We start from the raw sequence: 23945 nt of genomic DNA on the forward strand, positions 1-23945 counted from the left end.
CCTCTAGCAGATTACATGAAGAAAACCTTTTGAATGCAATACAATACAATACCTGAAAATGCAGGTGCTCATAGACACACACTATATCTTTCTTGGCTGCTACCTCAAAGCACACTGTGCGCTGTTGGTTGCACATACACAACTGTTCTACTATATTAATGTTTAGCTGCCAATGGACTTGAGGAGTAAATAATAAAAGGCCAAATGTCTGTAACTGAGGATTCTGTCTCAGTGATTTATAGCTGTAACGTGTTGGGTAAATCATGTTCATGTTGCATGATCACAGTCCGCTTCAGGACCTGACAAAAGTTGATTAAGAATTAAGACCAGGTTTACTTTAAGAAGTAAGATCAGAGCATTATTATTTTTAACTGTTTGGCCTCACATACTGAAGAGCACCAACAGGACAGACTTACCTTTAAGCCTCACCAGTGTCCAGAGTAATTAATCAAATTCAGCTCAATGTACAGTTATGTTTTTTTTACTCTATTACTTCAGCCTGATTTAAGTGTGACTGATCTTTTTATTATACATTTTTAAAAAAGTTTTGTTCTATGCTTTATAGATTTTATAGAATATTTGTTTACAATGATTTATTTGCATCACACCAATCACATGTAACAAACACAGCATATTTCATGCCAGAAATAAAAGGTCAAACATTCTGGAAAATTATTCTGAAGTGAAACAAACCTTATTTCATGGCAGAATCATAACTAATGCACTTTTGTCAGTTATTTCAGCTCCTAAACAGTGGCCGGAGGAAAGAATTGGCAGAATAATGTGGCACATGTTAGAGAGGTTTCCTTGTAGATACTCTGTACAAATATTAAAACCATTAAAATCATAGAATTATTAACACCTGTTTTGAATTTCCCCAAAAAAGACAAGAATGATCACAAAAGCAAATCAAATATAGACCAGAGTCATCCAGCTACATATAGATCACTATCTTTCATAGATACCGATATTAAAAAACACCGTGTTTAGAAAAAGTCATTCCAGCACTCAATAAAACACACACACACATTCCTCCCCATCCCCATGTGCCTCCTACTTTCCGCTCCACCACACCCACCCACACATGCAGAGCCTTGGGGTGCAGGTGTGTCACCAGGGTGGAGGGGAGGCATTCCTCAGCACACACAACACACATTCCCATACCGAGTTTTTCACTGAGATGAGACAAAACCTCACAGCAATCATTAAATAATGGATGAATTGTATTTCGTATGCATTATTTATTAATCGAAGAAAAGTTCAGTCTTTTTTTTATTACACAAAGGTTTTCTCACATTGTTTTTGATCAGTTTGTTATTTGATGATATAAAAAGTACACACAAATTATATACACAACGTTAGCGCAAAATAACCACAGACCAGCTTTTATACACGCTCTCTACTTTCCTCTGCATCTGGAGGGCTGTGTTGACGGAGCTCATGCTCCAAGTTGACTCTCCTCTATCACATTTATCTTCACAAAAACAGACTGAACATCCAAATGATGTTTACCAAAGCAAAGGTAAAATAATTCCTGCTTATTAACCACAAAATATCTTCACTGATGACCTGACTGACCTTGTCCTCCAGAGCTACCCTCTGGGTATCGTTTCTAACTGAATTCTCTGTCACACCAGTGCTGCTGACTGCGGGTGGATGTGCAGATATCCCTTGTGTATTTTCCCATGGTTGTTTTTCTGCAGTCGCCTCACACTCCAACTCACACTCACCGTACATCATATGCAATCACAGATGCATTTCATCTAATACTCTGTGTCAGTTTTCGCTTCTCTTGTTCTTTGTTCATCCTTAAATGTTTTCTCTGAGTGGCCGGAATTTGTGGGGGTTTTTCTTTTTTTAAATTAAACAAATAAGCAAAGAAATAAGGAACAGGATCTGATTCCAGTCAAACCAGCAGGATACAGCAGATTTCACTTTGCATATGTTAAAAGTCTGCATGTTGGATGCATTCCTGTTTTTTTGAAGTATATGGATCTACTGCTTGTCAGTCAGCCACTGTTGTCAACAGTAACAGGCAGCACAGGGACAGCTGCCTCATTCCTCTCAGAGTCATCCCCATCATTCTTCTTCTCTTCCTTCCCCTTAGCTTCTAAACCAACCCTCAGAAAAGATGCCAAGCACGGCACTAGATGCACCTCGCCACTTTCCTTTAAGAGCTGGACACAAGTGTAGAAGTTTTGTGGTGAGTGGCTGGTGCTGAAAGTGAGTTCTGGGACCAGGACAGTATTGGGACCGCAGGAATATTGCATCATGCTGTAGTCAGTCCCGGGCAGTGATACGATCTTCAGCATCGGCCATGGAGAAGGAATACTCCGAGGTTTGGTGAAGGCTTCAGTGGGAGAAGAGCTGTAAGGCGGCACACTCTGCACAATCAATGTAGGGTTTGGAGCCGTGAGCTGATGGTGGGCGGACACTTGGGTGCCGGGTTGCAGGGAACTAGTAAGGTGTCCCTCTCTGATTCTGTAGGGTTGCGTGGGTCGCTGTTGTCCTTTGGTGTGTTTAGATAGAGGTCATTGGCACTCACATGGTCCCAGACGTCCTCGGAGGAGCTTGGAGGCCTGTAGCTGTGGAAGTTACTGAACTGACAATTGATTTCATCCAAGTTCCCCTTCTATGGATGGAGGTGGGGGTGGGAGGAGGAATGAAAGACAAAATTGAAAAAGTAATGAAAATTAAGATACGGAAGAAAGTGGGAAAAGAGGAAGAACAATAATCTTAAAGGAAATTACAGGAAGACAAAGTGATAAAATAAGAGGAGAATGGAGCAGGGAAAAACATATATGGAGTGAGGCATGAGAATTAAAAAAGAAGCGTCCTGATGCATGCTCAATCATCCAGGTAAGTAAATCCCAAAAAGTTGATTCTGTTCATCTGGACGTAGCGTTTTCAGTGGGAGAAACATTTCGTCACTCATCCAAGTCACTTCTTCAGTCTGAGCTGACTGCAGGTTTCCCCAATCGTATAAAAAGTATATTTGCATAATGACTGAAACCAACCCACTGAAGGAGCAATGGATCAGTATTTAACTCATTCACTGCCATTGACGTCTATAGCCGTCAATGGCAGTGAATGAGTCAATGGGTTTAACTCATTCACTGCCAATGGCTGGCAGTGAATGAGTTAAGGTTTGACTCTCATCATCCACTGGAGCATAAACTGGATGTCATCAGGACGCTACAACACAGAGCGAACACCATCCCCACAGACACAGCGGCCAGGAAAGCAGAAGAACATCAAGAAGGCCCTGAGTAAAAGTTGCTATCCAAGCTGGATATTTATGAAAGCTGGGAAGGCGCCAAAAGAAAGCTCCAGCTGATCCAGGACAGAAGGACAACTGCTGACTAAGCGAAAACCTGTAGGGATCCCGAGTATCGGAACAGTTGAGATGCATTTTTTCTAAACACCGTGTTTCTGTGGCTTTTAAATCCCAAAATACGCTGCGCCAAAAATTGGCCCACCCCAAGGATCGGGTCCCCTGACACAAACAGCACAGAAGAGCTACCTCGTCAGGCCAGGACTCTGCAGTCTATTTACACCTACAGGCCAGTGGACACTCTTTCAAGGATGAGGATGTACACATCCTGGACAGGGAGGAACAGTCAGGGAGGCCATTTACGTGAAAAGGGAAAGACCATCTCTGAATCAAGGAGGGGGCCTAAGTGTCCATCTTTCACCATCTTACAATGCTGTGATTGCAGCCATTCCCCAACTCTCTGTGAATGGTACTCATGGCCATTGATCAGTGGGCTTTGGTCAGTGGTTGTTCATCAATGGTCATGAGAATTTGCATAATTATGATTAAGGAACTGACCTCCCAGCCCATTGTTCCTTCAGTGGGCTGGTTTCAGTCATTATGCAAATGTACTGTTTATAAGATTTGGGGAAACCTGCAGTCAGCTGAGACTGAAGAAGTCACTTGGATGAGTGACGAAACATTTCTCCCACAAAATGCTACGTCCAGATGAACAGAATCAACTTTTTGGGATAAGAAAGGAGAGAGAGATGAGGGAGGATATGGGGAAACAAATTAGCCTTAAAATGTAAATATAAAATTAAGCAAGAGGACATGGGAAAATTATGGAAAAGAAAGAAAAGGGCAACAAAACACAGGGAAAAATTGGACTTGACAATACAATTAGAAAAAGGGGGGAGAAGAGATTTAAAAAAGAGACAAATGGAGGGAAGAAAAGAAAGGAGCAGAAGTACAAGGTCAGAACAAATGGCTTTAAACCCTGAAAGCAGCGCTGCACGCAGGCAAGTTACCTTCAAAAGCACGGGGTCAATGCCAATAATCTGTGATTTTGGAATGGCCGGCAGGAAGAACTCTTTTATTCTGAAGGTGAACGCAGACAGGGAGGAGGGTTGAAAATAGCAAAAATGAAAACAAAAACACACAACACATTCATCCTCCAACACTGTGACTGTGTGACAGCAGTAACTTCTGCTAACTGAGGTTCTAAGGGTTCTAAATAAGGTCATTGTAATGTTATAGCCATTATAGAGATCAAGGTAAGACCAAAACCAAGTTAATGACTAGCATTTGATACAAAGTCAGCAAGTAATTTTATTTTGAAGGAAAGATGTGTTTTTTCTCACCTCTTGGTCTGTAGAACAAGACTAAAGGCGATAACAAGCAGAGCCAGAACACCAACTCCAGTCTCCAGAATCAGCACCAACAGTTTACCTGCACAGGTAAAACACATTTACTCAGCTTCTGTTTCCTGCTCTCCATCAGCTTTATGACACAGTGACACATTTAACTGGAAAAGTTACAGTTCTTATAGAGATTCTGTGTGTAAGAAGCTGTCATTTTTTATTATTATTTTAGCATCTATAATGCATGTAACAGAAATGTGCTTAATGCAGTTACATAACTTATCTTTTATTAGTCTGCAGGATTAATGTCTTCTGTCGAGCTCTACATGTTTGACACATCTGTTCTTTCCTGCCACAGCACAGCTGTCATGGACTTTGTGTTCAAAGGATTTTGTTTTAGGTGATTAATGTCTAAAAATTCTGTGCACAAAATGCAAAGGGATTTTACGCCTGCTTAATAAATTTTAGTTAAGCACTATCATAAAAAAGTGCCTACATCTTTTTTATGCATAGCCAAATTGGTTTTACATGGACATAATGAGAAAAAATATCAGAAATTTATAAAAACCAAACATTAAAAGTAGAAAGACAACTGTATTCACTACAATTAAAACTAAAATAATGGTAACAAATAAAAACAACTTACTAATCATCAAAAAGTATGTAAATCAGCACCATATTGCCATCTGCCTGCTGACATACCTGCAGACGGTTTTGGGGGGATGCTCATCACCAGCGTGGTGCTCCAGTCACTCCACAGCTTGGAGTGCTGCGCACGGCAACGAACTCGGACCACGTAGTCGTCAACAGAGAGTCCAAGCAGCTCCACCTGAGGCTCACGCAGAGGATACTTCACCTGCAAACAGATAGCATGTTCTATGACATGCAGACTATAATGAACTACTTTATTCTTGAAAATATGTCAGCAGAAAAGTAAAGAATTCAGTCTAATGAATAAATTTTTTTAAAAATCTAAGTTTTTCATTCTCTCTTTTTCAAAGTCTTAGTCTCTCACAGTTCGGGGTTTCTTTTGTATTTTGCTTATTTTTTGTTTTATTTTATGATGCTGAGTTTGGGGTTTTTGTCTGTATGTTATTGAGAGTTTTTTGTTTGTTTGTTTGTTTGTTTGTTTGTTTGTTTGTTTGTATTTTATTGTTTTTGTGATGTTTCTTTATACTTGTGTTTGTTGATTTTTGTGGTATTGTGACTGTGATTGTCAGTTTTGTGATATGTTATGTATTCTGTTTTGGTTTATTTTTACTCTTCAAGACTCACAGATCTTCCTCTGTCTAACCTTTGTTGTTTCTTTTATTATTCCTCCTTTTTCTCCTTGAGACTTTGTTCATCGAGTTAAACATGCTCACTTTTTTCACACAGCACTGATCACAGTTTTTAGAACTTTGATCTTTATACATAGTTGTGCTTATCATCTTCTGTGCAGATGTTACTGTAGAATACCCAACATCTTCCTCACAGCCGCATCCTGACTTCAGTGAGCTACAGTAAACTCTTATTCATCCGACACCAGAGTTAGAGTCAATGAAATTACTGTCATCTCACATCTGAATGGGTTTTCTGCACAAATGCAGAAATGAATACGTTGAAGACTAATTTAACCAGATACAAATACAGAAAGGGCTCAAATGTTATGTTTTATATTTTAATGTTTCTTTTAGCATATTTAAAACCTTAAATATCTGCTGAAAACACCTTAAGCCTCTTAACCCAGATCTTAAATATAAATCTTACTTAACAAATAGCAACATCAGCTCTGACGTTCCTTGATTGAATAATCAGATTAAATTTAAAGTCCAATCTCTGCCCCTCCTGGAATCGCTACCTTATCGTGGTGGAGGGGTTTGTGTGTCACAGGGATCCCAGGGGCTATGTTGTCTGGGGGCTTTTGCCCCCTGGTAGGGTCTCCCATGGCAAATTGGCCCTGGGTGAGGGACCAGACAAAGAGCGATTCATAAGACCCTTATGAAAAGGACACCGAGGGAACAGTTTACCCTGCCCGGGATAGGGTTACCGGGGCCCCGCCCTGGAGCCAGGCCCGGGGAGGGTGCCCGAGGGCGAGCGTCTGGTGGCCGGGCCTTAGTCCATGGGGCCCGGCCGGGCACAGCCCGAAGAGGAGACATGGGCCCATCCTCCCGCAGGCCCACCACCCGCAGGAGGCGCCATAGGGGTCGGGTGCATTGTGTGCCGGGTGGCGGCCAGGAGCGGAGGCCCTGGCGGACTGACCCCCGGCTGCCAAGACTGGCAATAGGGACATGGAATGTCACATCTCTGGTGGGGAAGGAGCCTGAGTTAGTGCGTGAGGTTGAGAGGTACCGGCTAGATATAGTCGGGCTCACCTCTACACATGGCTGGGGCTCTGGAACCAGTCTCCTGGAGAGGGGCTGGACTCTGTCTCAGTCTGGAGTTGCCCCTGGTGAGAGGCGGCGGGCTGGGGTGGGTATCCTAGTATCCCCTCGGCTTGCTGCTGGTACGTTGGGGTTTTTCCTGGTGGACGAGAGGGTTTGTTCCCTGCGCCTTAGGGTCGGGGAATGGGTCCTGACTGTCATCTGCGCGTATGCGCCGAGTGGCAGTTCAGAGTACCCAGCCTTCTTAGAGTCCCTGGGCGGGGTGCTGGAGGGTGCTCCACCTGGAGACTCTGTTGTCCTGCTGGGAGACTTCAATGCTCACGTGGGTAACGACAGCGAGACCTGGAGGGGCGTGATTGGGAGGAATGGCCTCCCTGATCTGAACCCGAGCGGTGCTCTGTTATTGGACTTCTGTGCTAATCACAGTTTGGCCATAACGAACACCCTGTTCGAACATAAGAGTGTCCATAAGTGCACGTGGCACCAGGACGCTCTAGGCCGTAGGTCGATGATCGATTTTGTAATCGTATCAGCAGACCTGCGACCATATGTTCTGGACACTCGGGTAAAGAGAGGGGCTGAGCTGTCAACTGATCACCACCTGGTGGTGAGTTGGATCAGGTGGCGGGGGAAGACGCTGGACAGACCTGGTGCACCTAAACGCGTAGTGAGGGTGTACTGGGAACGTCTAGCAGAGGCCCCAGTCCGCGAGATCTTCAACGCACACCTCCGGCAGAGCTTCAACAGCATTCCGAGGGAGACTGGGGACATTGAGTCCGAATGGACCATGTTCAGCGTCTCCATTGCCGAAGCTGCTGCATTGAGCTGCGGCCGCAAGGTGGTTGGTGCCTGCCGTGGTGCTAATCCCCGAACCAAATGGTGGACACCAGAGGTGAAGGGAGCCACCAGGCTGAAGAAGGAGTCCTATCGGGCTTGGTTAGCCTGTGGGACTCCGGAGGCAGCCGACAGGTATCGACATGCCAAGCGGAATGCGGCTCGGGCAGTGGCTGAAGCAAAAACTCGGGTGTGGGAGGAGTTCGGAGAGGCCATGGAAAAAGACTTTCGGACTGCCTCGAAAAGATTCTGGCAAACCGTCAGACGTCTCAGGAGGGGAAAGCGGTGCTCTACCTGCACTGTGTATAGTGCTGGCGGAGCGCTGCTGACGTCGACTGAGAAAATTGTCAGGCGGTGGAAGGAATACTTCGAGGACCTCCTTAATCCCACTGACACGTCTTCCGAGGAGGAAGCAGAGTCTGGGGATGAGGGGAATGACCCGCCAATTTCCGGGGGCGAGGTCACTGAGGCAGTTAAACAACTCCTTGGTGGCAGAGCCCCTGGTGTTGATGAGGTCCGCCCCGAGTTCCTGAAGGCTCTGGACGTTGTAGGGCTGTCCTGGTTGACACGCCTCTGCAATGTTGCGTGGAGATCAGGGGCAGTACCTGTGGACTGGCAGACCGGGGTGGTGGTCCCCATCTTTAAGAAAGGGGACCGGAGGGTGTGTTCCAACTACAGGGGGATCACACTCCTCAGCCTCCCTGGGAAAGTCTATGCCAGGGTGCTGGAAAGGAGAGTTCGTCCGTTAGTCGAACCTCGGATACAGGAGGAACAATGCGGTTTTCGTCCTGGTCGCGGAACACTGGACCAGCTCTTTATCCTCTCCAGGATACTTGAGGGTGCATGGGAGTTTGCCCAACCAGTCTACATGTGTTTTGTGGACTTGGAGAAGGCATTCGACCGTGTCCCTCGGGGTGTCCTGTGGGAGGTGTTGCGGGAATATGGGGTGTCTGGCCCATTGCTACGGGCCATTCGATCCCTATACAACCGTTGCAAGAGCTTGGTTCGCATTGCCGGCAATAAGTCGGACTCGTTCCCGGTGGGTGATGGGCTCCGCCAGGGCTGCCCTTTGTCTCCGGTTCTGTTCATAATTTTTATGGACAGGATTTCTAGGCGCAGCCAAGTGGCGGAGGGCTTTCGCTTTGGTGGCCTCAGAATCTCATCTCTGATTTTTGCAGATGATGTGGTTCTGTTGGCTTCATCGGGTGAGGGCCTCCAGCTCGCACTGGAACGGTTCGCAGCCGAGTGTGAAGCAGCGGGCATGAGGATCAGCACCTCCAAATCTGAGGCCATGGTTCTCAGCCGGAAAAGGGTGGAGTGCCCACTCCGGGTCGGGGATGAGTTCCTGCCCCAAGTGGAGGAGTTCAAGTATCTCGGGGTCTTGTTCGCGAGTGATGGGAGAAGGGAGCCGGAGATCGACAGACGGATTGGGGCTGCAGCTGCAGTAATGCGGACGCTGCACCGGTCCGTCGTGGTGAAGAGGGAGCTGAGTGTAAAAGCGAAGCTCTCAATTTACCGGTCGATCTACGTCCCTACCCTCACCTATGGCCACGAGCTGTGGGTAGTGACCGAAAGAACGAGATCGCGGATACAAGCGGCAGAAATGAGCTTCCTCCGAAGGGTGGCTGGCCTCTCCCTTAGAGATGGGGTGAGAAGTTCGGCCATCCGGGAGGGGCTCAGAGTAGAGCAGCTGCTGCTCCACATCGAAAGGAGCCAGCTGAGGTGGTTCGGGCATCTGACAAGGATGCCCCCTGGGCGCCTCCTGGGTGAGGTGTTCCAGGCATGTCCCACCGGGAGGAGGCCCCGGGGCAGACCCAGGACACGCTGGAGAGATTATATCTCTCAGCTGGCCTGGGAACGCCTTGGTGTTCCCCCGGATAAGCTGGAGGAGGTGGCTGGGGAGAGGGAGGTCTGGGCCTCTTTGCTTAGGCTGCTGCCCCCGCGACCCGGCCCCGTACAAACCGGATGAAGATGGATGGTCCAATCTCTGGTCTCACAGTATAAATTTAAATTTATACCCATTAGAAATACCTGCTTTTACCTATAGACACCACCTATGAACCTGAATAATGTACCCTCTAACCACAAAGACAATGTTTTTGTAATACACTATATTTAGTGTATTTGTGTGTATATTTTACACTCAATATCACAATCATTATAAGTATTTGTGCAACAAATCTTCATAAATGACCAATTAAACGGCCAAATTTGACTCAAAATTTGACTCAAATGTTCATGTCCCCTGTGAATGTTCATGTCCCCTGTGGGACGTGAACATTTCTTTTCTCCCCTAAAGAACGTTACCAGAACAGGAAATGCAAGCGCCTTTACCCAAGTCCATTGTATTATTTTTATGACATAAGACTGCCACAGTAAAGAGAAGTCATATTTGTTCCTCTCCATGTTTTCTCCCCATACCTTCCAGTTGTCAGACTCTGTAACATGTCTGTACTGCAGCTCATAGACCAGTGTGATCCAACCATACTGCACGTGGCCGGGCACCGGGTAGGTCCAGGAAATCAACGCGTTTTGGCCCATTTCATCGCTGCCTGCATTTGTCAAGTTGTAAGTCACGTTGACTGGAATTTCAGTCTGAACTGTTAAACACACACAAAATGTGTTTTGAAACATTAGCTGTGTGTCAGTAAATAGTTCTAGTTTCTATTTCCTGTCTTTGGTGCTCAGGAAAACAAAAAAAGAACATCTATAATGAGACGACAAATTTTGATGCTAATGTTGAAACTCCAGCTTTCTCCTGCCGATGCTTCCAGACATCCATCCTTGTTGAGACTTTTTCTAACTGCAGAGTCATGAACTTTAACATGTAACATGCTACATGAGGCCTGTAGATTCTTAGAGGTAGCTCTTTGTTTTTCTGCAGCTTTTCTGAGCTGTCCACTCTTGGCATGATTGGCAGCAGTTTCTAAGATCATTGTTGATGTCTGTCCTCTTTGGCTTTATGTGAACACACACCTGAATCATCCAGATCAAAAAACTGCAAAACCACTACTTTTACAGAGGTGCTCACATTTTGTGATCATCAGTTAGTCAAGTGATTTTTCACCTGGCTTCTACTTGTCCTCTAAATTCCTATGGAAGCAGTAAGAGTGTGCATAGTTTTTCCACACACTGCTTCTGCATTTTGGATTATTTTTTGTCAAATTAATAGTGTCAATGTCTAATATGATATAGTTCATCTGAGGTTGTATTGAAAAAAATCATCCCCCGGCTTCCAGTGTTGCTATAAAGTTTGCGATTTGGAGTTTAAAAATAGTCAAATAGTTAAATAGTCAGATATAATGATAAAAGAGGTGACCGGCTAAAACACATGTGCATAGTTTACTCCCAAGGCTAATTTAGAGCAAGGAAAAATCCTACCACTCACTAATACCTAAAGGTCACTAAAGGTCTGCTTGCACTAAAAACATATCAGATGTGTTTTTTTTGGGGGGGACAGTCATGGATATGCAGACAATTATACATGGATCACGGTGACAGTAAAGAAAAGTTAAAGACACACACAGGAGCACAGATTTTTTAGCTGGTTGGCGGAGCATGAGGACTCGTTTCTGGTTTAATTAATTTATAGCCTCGAACTTACTCTTTTTTCATCTGTTTTCTTTGTATCATTTTGTTCTTCAGTAAATAAGCAATAACAAGGAGAAATTTGCACTAATATCTGATTCAATTCAGAATCAAACTCAGAACAGAACCGCTTTGGTTTGTTTTTTGGGTTTTTTTTTTTGTTGTTTTTTTGCTAAATAACAAACCAAAAACTAACTACAAAAAAGAAACTGAATTTTGTGTTATGGAGTAATGGAGGTAGTTTGAATCAGTATTGATAAGCCAATATCATCTCCATCTTTACCTATTTCTGCCACATCCAGGCAGTGCTGCTGGGAGGTGTAGTTTCTGTGGGTGGTTATGGCAATCACGGTCAAACAGTACACCGTCCATATAGACGTATGGCTGCTGTCGAAGTGGCAGCTGTTGGGGCCGCCAGTCACATAGTCTGGACATTCAAGGTTGGGTTCCTGCCTTCAAAAAAATCAAAGAAAAAACACATTTAGATAAGCACTAACACACAAAAAGGAAATCAGTAAATTAACACTGGACATTTTTTTATACAATACCTTTCTTTTGTTTTGTTTTTTTTTCACACTTTTTGTTTAACTTCTAAGCAGGTCTGCAGAGTTTAGTGGTGTTAGACAATTTGATATATAGCCATCATGAAGCCATTGTTGTAGCTTCACTCTGCAGTTCAGAGATCCACCCAGAGTCCTGAAGAACTGTTTACAACCAAAAGAAAAACAAGGAATCCCACAACAGATGGTCTCACTCCTGAGGACCTGAGGTTAATTTGTCTGAGACTGAAGTGATGCTCAGAGACGTTTTCCATCATACCTCAATATGAAGACTAAACCAAGTCGCCACCTGGTTTTCCCAACCTCTAAAACCAACTTAAAACCAGTTTCAGAACTAGTCCAAAGACAATGTCAAATCATATTCCAAATGCAAGAATGTCAAGGAACCTGTCTTTAAGTTTCCAAACTTTTGTATATGGAGCATAATCCCAAAATTGTGTTTAGCCTCATTGACATGCAGCACAAACATCAGTGGTGAGGTGTGCCTGCAGAGTGTAATCTCCCTCTCTGAGCTGTGACTTTATTCCTAGTTGCTTTGCTGTTTGGTGAAATTTTGTCTTTTATTTGTCAGATAATCACTGATCTACATTTGTTTTCCCAAACAAGCACTGGTGGGTGCGCTGAAGCCACGTGGAAGTCAAAAGCACAATCCAATTTCTCCTGATTAGTGGAAGCGTTTTCTTTGCTGTGGCTGCCATCTGGGCCAGCTGGCATCTGTTTGAGGCCACATCTGCGTTCAGGACTTCAGAGTAGCTAAAATGTGAACGCTTCCCAGTGACACGAAGCACGAGAAATCAAACTGCACAAACTCACCTGACCCAGAAACTTCAGTGTGCTGCTGATCTGGGGCTTCTTTTATAGTTTCACAAGGCTAAAACAAGGCTCTTATTGTTTGTTATGGACTCTGGCAGATGCCAGTGCTTCTCACTGGGCTCTCCTCTCAGAAATCTGTGCCCAGTCTTCAGTGAACTAATATTGCTGTCTAGCCTCCACTCTCCTTGTCTGGATCCTTACTCCCCTGTTCCTCATTTGCTGTTCCATGGAGTCCAGTGCTGCCTCCAGCTCTTGCTTCTGCTTAGCCACACCTCTAACCTGTACTCAAAGGACTTACCTGGATACATCCAGATTCCTGCTCTGCTCGGAAAACCTCCTCCCTAAACTGAAACCTCTCTATTCACAGGTAAGGCTATTTCCATCACTTACTCCACAATCACATCTACACGAGCTTGCCTCCACCTAACCTTCTCCTCTCCTCCCCATCACAGATCTCCCAGCTGTTTGTCTTTGCTCAAACTCTGCACCAGTTTTCAGTACGTCATTAGTTGTCTTTTCAATAAACCTTTTATTTAAAGAGTTTGAATTCTGAGTCCTAACCTGCCAGCATGACATGTATAAAAATCTCTAGGGAAGTTTGATTAAAACACATTTAAAATTTATACCCCAGAATAAGTTTTGACTTTGACATAGCGGGTTTATGCCTCTTGCATCTTTGCTTTTGTGGAGCATTTCCATTGAGTTCAGTTCAGAATTTTGGAGAGCCACATTTGTCAGTTGGTATAATATCCTGCCATCCCTGTAGGATGTATTTTTGTATATTTCTATGTATTTTTTACAATGTGGGCTAGTTTTACTTATAAAATATTTTTAATGTGCAGTGTTCATACTCTGTAGAGTAGGTGAGGATGTGGGTGACTTGCTCGCCATCTGTCAGGTTGCTGAGTGGATGCCACCAGCAGGTGAAGTCCTCCATGTTGGGCGAGCGGCAGAAGTAGATGTGAGGCATCACTGTGGGGCCACCGGTCGCCTCTGTGGAGTCAGACACAGGTGGAGTTACAAGCAGCATGATGCAGTAACACTCTCTGCCAATTATTCATATTTTGCTTCCAAGAAAGATCCTGGGAGGTTTTATTTTAGATTTATCTTGTTACTTGCAGTTGCAATACTTTTTAGTTGTTTTTTGATTCTGATGGAGTAACTTTGTATTATCAAAAAGTGGAAAAATGTTAATTTCTCTTACTGTTATCTCATTTTGTGTCAATTTATCCTCCTTTTAATCTAATCCCTTTTGATTATCCAGCCTTTTTTATTTCAGGCGTCCACTTTTTGTTTAATGAAGCAATGAGGCAGAAATCCCCTGCCTCCAAAAAAACAAGTAAATCACAGTGTTATAATTGTAAAAATTTAAAGTATGCTACACAGATTCTTAAATATAGGATTAGAGGTTGTGTATGAAAGGTTTCTGCAGTCACAGTGCTGTTAAATAATAATCAAAGCTCTGATAGTAACGGATGCACACAAACAGCAGAATGAAGTTTGTAACCAGAAGAAAAGTAACTTCTCTGATACTGCAGCACATCTTTACCCTCTGGAGCTCTTATCTAGTGGTTGCTGGTCAGGCTTTTGCTGCTCCTCTTCCCTCAGCTGTGGAACTCCTACAGAGTTTATGTAAAGATGGGCGTAGCTTTTGGTTTCTGGATGCTGTAGTTTGAATCCTTTTGGTTGCTGTTGTGTTGGTTTTATGGATCAAGAAGTAACGATATGTGTATGAAAGAGTGGAGTACTCAGTTATCAGCTAATCTATAAAATGTATGAATGCAACACCCAGACTGAGATACCTGCCAAGGAGTAACTTCTGTGTCCTGTTAAAGATTTATTACATAAAACTTGGAGACTTTAAATATAATTTTGTGCTGGGTAACTGTTTCACTGAGTTAAAAAAACAAAAACAAAAAATATTTAGGCTTTTTACTCGAGTAAAAGTTACAATCCTAGTTAAATAGCTTAAAAGTAAACAAGCTCTTAGAATCAAAGTAATTCGTCTTGTGGGATTAATATAAGTGTCTATGTATCAGTCTTAGCTATAGAGAGCATTCTGTTTATGTAAAAAGACCATTTCATATACATTAATGATCTATATGAAATGGTCATTTTACATAAACAGAATAACTTTACTGCTTTACAGCATAACTACCTCTAGGCAGTTTAATTCTTAGCAGGGCCTCAGTGTAGTGATTAATATAGTGAAACCCTGCGTGCCCATCAAGATGATGCCGTGGGAAGTGAGCAGTAATCCATTGGAAAATCTGTGGCGCTTCAGTCTGCAGCAGCAGGGGGAAAAGGGAAGGCCGTATGTTTGCATCCAGTATGCAGTTTTATGGCTTTTCCCTTTGATTTTCCCTCTGAGATTTCGCCAAAATGCTGGAATAGTTTGTAAATATAGTTTTGTATAGAATAGTTAGTACATAATTATTATATACTATGATTAGATAGTCTTTGCACTTTTAAAATGAAGAGCCACCAGTTGTTGTTCCACGATGCCTGTTGATACTAGTTTTTTACAAATTGGTGAAACTGCCTTTATTTGTGCAGGAGTTTCACACCCTGTGAGGTTCAAAGAGAAATTTCTAAAGAACAGAAAGAATGGAGGGATGACTTAAAATAATCATGCCCTGGATTGATGTGAATCCTGTCAGAGGATTTACAGTAATAAATTTTAAGAAACACATTTTTCCTTAAAAACGTTTTATTCCACTCAAATTAAACTGTTATAATTTCAGCACCATGGACCGCACACACAGTTTTTATGTTGATCTCATAAGCAGTCATCTTACACTTGACTTTTGAGTAGTGGACCTAACATGCAGAAAATAAAAAGAAATCACCAGTTTGAAAAACCGCCAGTCTTAAGCGGTTGCGCTCAGACTCACCATGGTCGTGTCTTTCTGTGTGAGCGATGTTCTTGGCGACGATGCTGCCATTGCTCACTGGAGGAAGCAGAAAGAACAGCAACCACAACATCTCAGATCTATCTGGTAACCTGTCAACACAAACAAATAAACATTCAAAGATGAAAACTGGAGAAAACGCCACTGAACCCCTAATGCTCTTAACACTCTTACTGTGATTTTTTTACTGTGATTGAGTCTCAGTGTCCACTTGTGTCTGTGTCAGGCCAAGAGGCCAAGTACATCTAAGATTTTCTTAGGTTGTTTCAAGTTAGTGTTTGAAAGCTGTACTACCAACCAAAAGTCAAGAAACAACCTCACTACTAGACACTGGACACATAATATTGGCACCATGTTTTGAAATTTGAGGGCTTTTTGCCTATGTGTCAAGTAAGATACTGACCATTTCAAATCCAATCTGATGGGTTCATTTTACCACAGCCAATATTACATTACTTAAAATCACCTAACTTCTTAACTCAGACTTAATTATCACTCCAAATACTTTAAGTTGCTTTAAAAACATATCTTCTGTGCATTTAAAAAAAGAAACTTGGTGTATATTCCCTTTCAAATTCTGGATGATTTCCAAGCTGTTGTCTTTTGTTCTCCTCTGTAACCCTGACAACAGCTGCTGCTCATTAGCTCCAGCTTACATTCAGATCTTTCTAAAAGTTAATAACCCTGCAATGTTTCATGAACTAAAAAATATTTCTGAGAAAATATCATTGCCTTGACACCGACCTTTAGATTTCTGTGTTCAATCATTTCTATCAAAAACATCAGATATTAGAGGTTCTGTTGAAAGCTTATTATTTTAAACAGCTTAGTCCACTGAACTGCTTCCTCAGGCTGGGCATGTGCAAGAAGTCATAGATGCACATTTACACACACTGTTGAAGGACCAGGAGAGTGGACTTATTGATATGTTTTGGTAGTTTTCTCTGAAACCAACATAAGGGGCTGATGTCCCTCAGATAGAGGGGAAAATAGAGAAATAAAGTCAGTAATAAGCTGTTTGAATGTTGGATTTTCCTGAAGCTGTTGAAGACTGCTTATCTGCAGCTTCCTAGAATCAGCTAATCAGGGTCTAATTTGGTTCCTGGCCTGGCCACCTTTAATATTTCAGGAGTGGCAGTTACCTGCCATACAACTACAAACCTCTTTATTCCTGATGACCTGCACTGGCTGTGAAGTTTATTTCTCTTTGCAAATTGTAGAAAAACCACTGTATTTCCCTCAGCAGGTGGATGCGGCGGCATTAGACGTAGATGAGACTTTAAACCAGGAGTCTCGGACATTTTCCTTTGCTTTCTTCTCCTCTGTTTTATTTTTTTCCTTGTTTGTCTTTTTCCATCCTTACTTACTTTCCTTTTCATCACATTCCTCTTCCTTACACTCCTCCTCTTCTTTTTCCAACTTTTCCTTATTAATCTTTTCCTTCCTGTTTTCCTTCCTTCATTTTTAACTCATTTTTTTCCTCTCTGTGCTTGCCTCTTCCTTTTCATCCTTGCACCTTAAAATGTTCAACCTTTTCATCCATCATTTCACTGTCCCTCCTTATTTCTTCCCTTCCCTATTAAGTCCTCACTTTAACCCTTCATACTTGCTTTTCAGCAGTCCTTTTCCCTCCTGACCTTCTTTTCTGTCCTTACTCCTGCCCTGCTTCCATATAACCACTCCTGCTTATTTTGTTTCTTTACGTACTTTTACCCCTCTTTTCTTCTTCTTTATGTACTTTCGCTATTCATCCCATTGCCTCCCTTTTTCCTCTAAATCCCTTTTTTTACTACTCATTTTTATTCTCGTTTTTCAGTTTCCTCTGATCTGTCCCACTTCATTCACCTCTGTTGACTCTGCCTTTCCAGCTCATTCTTGTCCAGCAGCTCAGCTCTATCCTGGAGTACTAAGACAACAATTACCTCGAATAATCCCCACCTTGATCTCACAGGATTACTGCGAAGCCTTTTTGGGTTTTATCTGGCAGCCTCGGCTCACACTGACACGCCACAAGGTGCAACATGACTGCCTCAAAAAGCACAAAAAAGAGTGTCTCGTCCTTCAGACTGACCCACGTCAGCAAGCACGCAAACTTCTTCTGCAGGTTTCTAATCCCTTGGCGTCCCTCACCAAACATCTGACCTACAAAAAGCCAAACACTTGTTTTAAAAGCTTCAGATTTTATGTTCCCCAAAATCAAACCCCATGCTCTGTCTTGTAGGATTTAATAGGTTTTTTGCATTTCTTTATGAGATTTTAATATTTATGTAACAGCAACATGTAATTTGCTACAGAGAAGAGGGCTATCTCTCTGCTCTACTCATCAAAGAAAATGAGTGATATGAGTTTGACACACCGATGTGCTTTGCTTTGAGATGCTGACAGAAAGTAAAAACCCCAGACTAAATCCAGTTATTTGGATCTTTAAAATCCAAAAGCAACAGGAGGAAATTTTGCTAATAACCCAGTGAGCTCATAGCCTAATTAGAGGGGGAAAGTCTTAATTGACAGATAATTGCATTTGAAAGCTTTGTCACTCAAGCATGACCCACCTGGAACTTGTTCAAAATGCAGCCGCAAGGCTCCTGACGGGTACTAGAAAGAGAGAGAATATTACCCCAGTACTCGCATCTCTACATTGGCTACCAGTTAAACATAGAATCGATTTTAAGGTTTTACTATTTGTTTTTAAAGCTCTCCATGGTTTGGCTCCAGGTTACATTTCAGATCTTCTTAGCCTGCACTTACCCACTCGATCTCTGCGCTCCTCCAGTCAGATGGTTTTATCAGTTCCACACTCCCAGCTCAAATCTAGAGGTGACAGGGCTTTCTCCATTGCCGCCCCGAGACTCTGGAATAGTCTTTCCCCCTTCATAAAATCCTCTTCATCCTTGGAAGTCTTGAAATCGAATCTCAAGACCTACTTATTTTCCAAGGCTTTCGGATCTCTTTGATATCTTTTTTATTCTGTCTATTTGGTCTCTTATCTTATTGGATGGTGTTGTATGTGTATATACGTTATGTTCACATATGTGTGCTTGTGTGTGAATGTGTACAGTTTTGTATATGTATGTGCATATTTGCATGTACATTATATGCTATATACTCTTACATGTCTTACAATTCTTTTTTAAAATGTTTTCTTTCTATTTTAATTCTTTTATTATATTATCCCTCTGTTCAGCACTTTGGCCGACACTTGATGTCTTTTAAATGTGCTATATAAATAAAGATGACTTGACTTGACTCCAAAATGAACTAATGGCACAAACACGCCTAACAAGATGAAGTTACGTAATGCCAATTAGAAGAGATGAAGGGCAAGACAGTCCTCCTCTTTAAAAAACACTGGTACTCACACTTTAAGGTGAAACAAGCATCGTTATGACTGAAACAGCTGGCTCTGATGTAGAAATAATCTGAACTTTCCAGATATTGTCACTTTAATATATCAACACAATTTTGACACTTTTTTAAATCAAAGAAAAAAAACCAACAAATTAATTATATGTAAATTTTCCATTGTTTTTTGTAAAATGTTACATTTATTGGATTCGGGTCAAATGAAATGTAATTTATTGATTGGCATACATTCAGTTTATACCTTCTGAGTGCACTCAGTAAATTATAATCCCCGCTGGTTTCATTGATGTCTCTGAAATTTTTATGTTTTTTTCATCAAACAGAAATGAAAATTGGACTCTGTGCGATATTAAAAAGGTCAACCATGGAACCAAATAATTATAAGAACTTATGGGTAGATAACTAGTTTAACTCCACTATTTAATTAAATTAAACATGTAAAACAAAGTGTACACTCAGCTGGGAGAGGATCCAGAGTCCTACTCAACATCAAAACTGGATCAGCGTCTACAGTTTGATCAAACAGACAGTCTGAGACACAAGTAACAGATTCACGAACAGGCTGAGCGGGTGTACATGTGTTAGTCAGACGGCAGTTTCACTGTCCTGTTTAAATTGATTAATTAACTAATTAAAACTTGGGTTGCACTTTCGGCTTTGCCTTAATAGGTTATTGATATGTTATTAAATAGAAACAAACAGTTTTGAATTTTGCAGCACTGTTTCCTGCATATTAGACAGAAATTACCCCAGGTAAATGAGTAGTAATTACTCAGAAATTACCACATTATTAAATTCTTGTTTCTTCCTTGTTACCCTACTATTACCACTTTATTAGCAAGCTGTAATTCCATATCCTTGCCCCCAGTTTTAGGGCCCTTATTCTCCAATCACACACATTTCAGCATAATACTGTAATCACTGGTACTACCATGATATTACTTGAATATTAAGTGGTTATTACTTTGGTAATTGCATGGTAACAAATTAGAAATTAGTACATTAGTACATTATTACATTCTTATTTCCCCTTGTTACCCTACTATTACCCCTTTATTACTCAGCTGTAATAGAAAGTATTATTATTTATATGAACTGTTAATAGATCAGCATGTGCTGTTAAATTGCAACACACCAAATAACATCGGTTTTATAAGTAATTTGATTTCTTGTCCTTAAAAAAGGTCCATGGTCTAAACGAATTGCTCCTGTGACGCTACACCAAATAATAAGATGTTGTAGTAAACAGTGGCTTGCTGCTCTAAACACTTAATTAATCCTTCATTAGTTCGTAATGTTAAGACTTTAAGGCATTTTGGATCTGGTTTAAATTAAGTTTGTAAACTGGGATCTTCTTGTTAACCTTACAAACTAGCACGTTTGACTAGCAGATTATAAAGCAGGAATCCGTCTTACCAGGAGTAAGCCTCTTTAACGCCTCATGTGGCGCGATTCCTCAAACATGAACCCACACCGGGAGCAGGAACCGGCTGGAGGCCCGTCGATGGATGAAGTCCGTACAAAGAGTCGGGACCTGTTCTAACAGCTGCTGATGCTGCTGCTTGGTGCTGAAGTGCCATCCATGGAGCAAGTGCGCCTTTCACCACTCTGTCACAGTATATCTGCCCCCCTCCCCCCCCATAAGACGCTTTTCCTCCACCTGATCCCACGTCATAAACACCAGCTGGAGCTCCGGACCCCAACCCTTCCCTGTGTGTGTCTAGCACTGCCAATATTAGAGTATATAAGTGGCACGAAGTAATTAAAATTATACTGTAAATTTCGGAATAATTTAGGTACAAATATAGTAATATAGTAAATGAAAGAGAAACAAACAAGACTATTTTACAGTATGGTTAATGTAAAAATCTTTAAAGCAGGAAAAAATCATGTAGCAAATGTTGCTTACAGTAAAAGTACTGTAAATTTCTTTTACTGAAAATTAGTTGTAAACTTAATTTAAAACAAGATTTTCCTTGCTACAAATTACTTTCACAGATGATTACTGTATTTTCTTTTACAGTAACTTACTGAGACCGAGCTCCCATTAAGTTATTCTAATATTACAGCAACCTGTTTACATGAAATTTTGGAAGAACAACTGTGTGTGTGAGAAATATTAATAATATTAAATATTAACTATAACCAGGAGATCTGTCATGTAAATCAAATAAAACAATAGCGTGAGACAGCTGGAAACAGTGATGATGTCTAAGCATAAACTGTGCTCTCCCGCTCCCCCTACACACCAAAAAGCTTCAAATTTATAAACAGTTAGCAAACTCTAAACCTGCTTCAAAAAGTCCAGATTTAAGCTCAAAAGAACACAAAAGAAGAAGATGTTGTAGTAAATAGAACACAAGATCCACTTAATGGTTAATTCATCCTTCATTAGATTATAACGATAAGACTTTAAGGCATTTTGTCTTTGGTTTAATTGAAGTTTGCAAACTCTGATCTTCTTGTTAACCTTACAACATTGGCATTTGACCTGCAGATTAAACAGCAGTAAACCATCTTACCTGAAGTAAGCCTCTTTAACACCATAGAGAGATAATCCCATACAGCTTATGACAAAATTTAATCCGAAGTGATTGATGGCCCTAATCACGACCTTTTGACCTCCCCCCCCCTCCCCCCCGGAAGTGTGTAATGAGCGTGACGAATCGCATCCGGAGAAGGGGGGTGGGAAACCCCCCGCGTGTCGAATTGCATCCTGAGAAGGGGGGTGAACCCCGGAAGCGCGCCATCTGTTGCTAAGCGTGTCGAATTGCATCCTGAGAAGGGAGGGGGGAAACCTCCGGAAGAGCGCCATCTGTTGTTGGGAAAAAAAGTTTTTAGTGGGAGGGACTGCAGCGGGGGAGGAGAATAAAAAGCAGAGAGGAGGAGTCCGTCACAATTTCTAAGTCACAGACACACAAGATGGAATCTTTCATTCTGCAGCCCCGCAGCGTTCCTGTGTCCGATGAGATCTGCTCTCCCAAAGAAGAAGGCTTTGAATATGACATATTCAAATACAGCATATTTACTATGGAAGGCCTCGATCCGGACCTTATGACCCTACCGGAAATACTCCAGAAGTGTCTAGTCATTTTCAGACCTGTTGCGTCATGTTCCCTAAGCACAGCGGTGATGCAGCAGATGATTCTGTGATGTATAGAGAGACAGAGCGGATGTAATTTTACTTTCTTAAGCTGCACCGGCGTTTGTAATGGAAATAAAGAGTGACTTCCTGTAGAGATTTCAATAGTATTTTATTTTCCTATAATACAGACGCTGTAAAAAACCTTTAAGATACACCATAGCTTGTGATGAAAAGAAGAACTTTCTATCCGCTTGTAACCTACAGGCTGTCTATGTGTAAAAAACGAATAACTATCCCTTACTGAATACTACTTTTCCTTTTGAGAGACTGAAAAACAAACCAGCGACAGGCGATCTTGTTTCACTCACACACACACACACACACACACACACACACACACACACACGCACACACACACACACACACACACCGCGGGCCAAGGAGGAGTTTTTTTTCTTCAATACTTTAACAATAAGTTTTCTCAATAGATAGAAAATGATGACGCTGAGGAGTCAACATCCGATATTATCATTGCTTGTAACCCGGTAAATGATTTCGTACATCTCCCCATAAAACAAGTCTTAGCGGGGAAAAAAGCTCATATTCGAATAAGTTTATTAAAGCACCCCCCTCTGTGGGAAAGAGTCAACCATGAGGCGAGTTTTGTCAACAGCAATTGTCCATTTGGTAAAACAAATATCCGTCTCAAAGTCGTATTTTACCGTTGCAGAATGCGGAAAACAGACGGCGTTCGCAAGAAGGCACACACACACACACACACACACACACACACACACACACACACACACACACACACACACACACACACACACCGCGGGTCAAGGAGGAGTTTTTTTCTTCAATACTTTAACAATAAGTTTTCTCAATAGATAGAAAATGATGACGCTGAGGAGTCAACATCCGATATTATCGTTGCTTGTAACCCGGTAAATAATTTCGTACATCTCCCCATAAAACAAGTCTTAGTGGAAAAAAGCTCATATTCGAATAAGTTTATTCCCCTCTGTGGGAAAGAGTTTTTTTCTCAGAGTCAACCATGAGGCGAGTTTTGTCAACAGCAAGAACAACTGTTGCCCATAAAGTAAAACAAATATCCGCCTCTAAGTCGTATTTTACCGTTGCAGAATGTGGAAAACAGACAGCCCTCACAGGAGGCACCATAGTTAAAATATTTAAATTTCAACTAAATTTGTAGTAATGATCGGATTTCCTCACTTATCTACACCACACTCCTTGTCCTTGATTTCTTATCGTTTCTTATCGTTCCTCTGTCCCTTAATAGAAACCACATATATAGAAACTATCCTCCCTTTCAGTTGTCTTTTGCACTTCCATATCGCAAAGCAGTTACTGTAGGTTATTTTCTGCTTATGCATTAATGTAATTAATTAACTTATTTATCCTTAAGTAAGGTAATGACTTGAGTTCTAATGCTTTTTGTCTCTTGAGTTAGCTGTCAATGTGGGATTTTTTTCCCCTTTTGTCCAGTTAAAGCTGCCTTTCATTCTTCAACACAGCTTAAACTCTAATAGGTAAGCTTTCTTGTAATTTCTTAGTTCTGCAGGCTTCTTGAAAGACATCCGAGACTCTTCTTTGGATGCTGGCTGCCTTTTGTTTTGTTTTCTGTCAAGATGATCCCACACTGCTTCGATTATCTTGAGGTTCGAACCCTGGAGAGATCAATCCATGACTGATGCGTTGTTTCATCCAGGCATACTTTGACTACATTGGCAGTATGTTTGCGATCATTGTCGTACTGAAAAATGAAGTTGCTGCCAATCAGACACTA

General features: G+C 41.8%; 1 protein-coding gene across 4 annotated transcripts; it reads right to left on the reverse strand.

Moving 5' to 3' along the window:
- Positions 1–193: 193 nt before the first annotated feature.
- Positions 194–20641, reverse strand: crfa4 (cytokine receptor family, class I receptor 4). Of its 4 annotated transcripts, none has more exons than XM_080878701.1 (10): positions 20467–20641; positions 18240–18282; positions 15670–15779; positions 13627–13768; positions 11686–11855; positions 10236–10414; positions 5320–5473; positions 4618–4705; positions 4285–4354; positions 194–2632 (listed from the first exon to the last, which is right to left on the reverse strand). In XM_080878701.1, the coding sequence occupies exons 3-10, from the start codon at positions 15758–15760 to the stop codon at positions 2393–2395; spliced, it is 1134 nt and encodes a 377-aa protein (XP_080734827.1). In that variant the 5' UTR covers positions 15761–15779; positions 18240–18282; positions 20467–20641; the 3' UTR covers positions 194–2392. The 4 variants fall into 4 exon arrangements, with proteins under 4 accessions (XP_080734827.1, XP_080734828.1, XP_080734829.1 ...); XM_080878702.1 differs by having other exon boundaries at positions 18436–20641; XM_080878703.1 differs by lacking the exon at positions 18240–18282.
- Between the last annotated feature and the right edge of the window lie 3304 nt (positions 20642–23945).

The sequence above is a fragment of the Rhamphochromis sp. 'chilingali' genome, assembly GCF_963969265.1.
Source record: "Rhamphochromis sp. 'chilingali' genome assembly, chromosome: 3".
NCBI classification, from domain to species: domain Eukaryota; kingdom Metazoa; phylum Chordata; class Actinopteri; order Cichliformes; family Cichlidae; genus Rhamphochromis; species Rhamphochromis sp. 'chilingali'.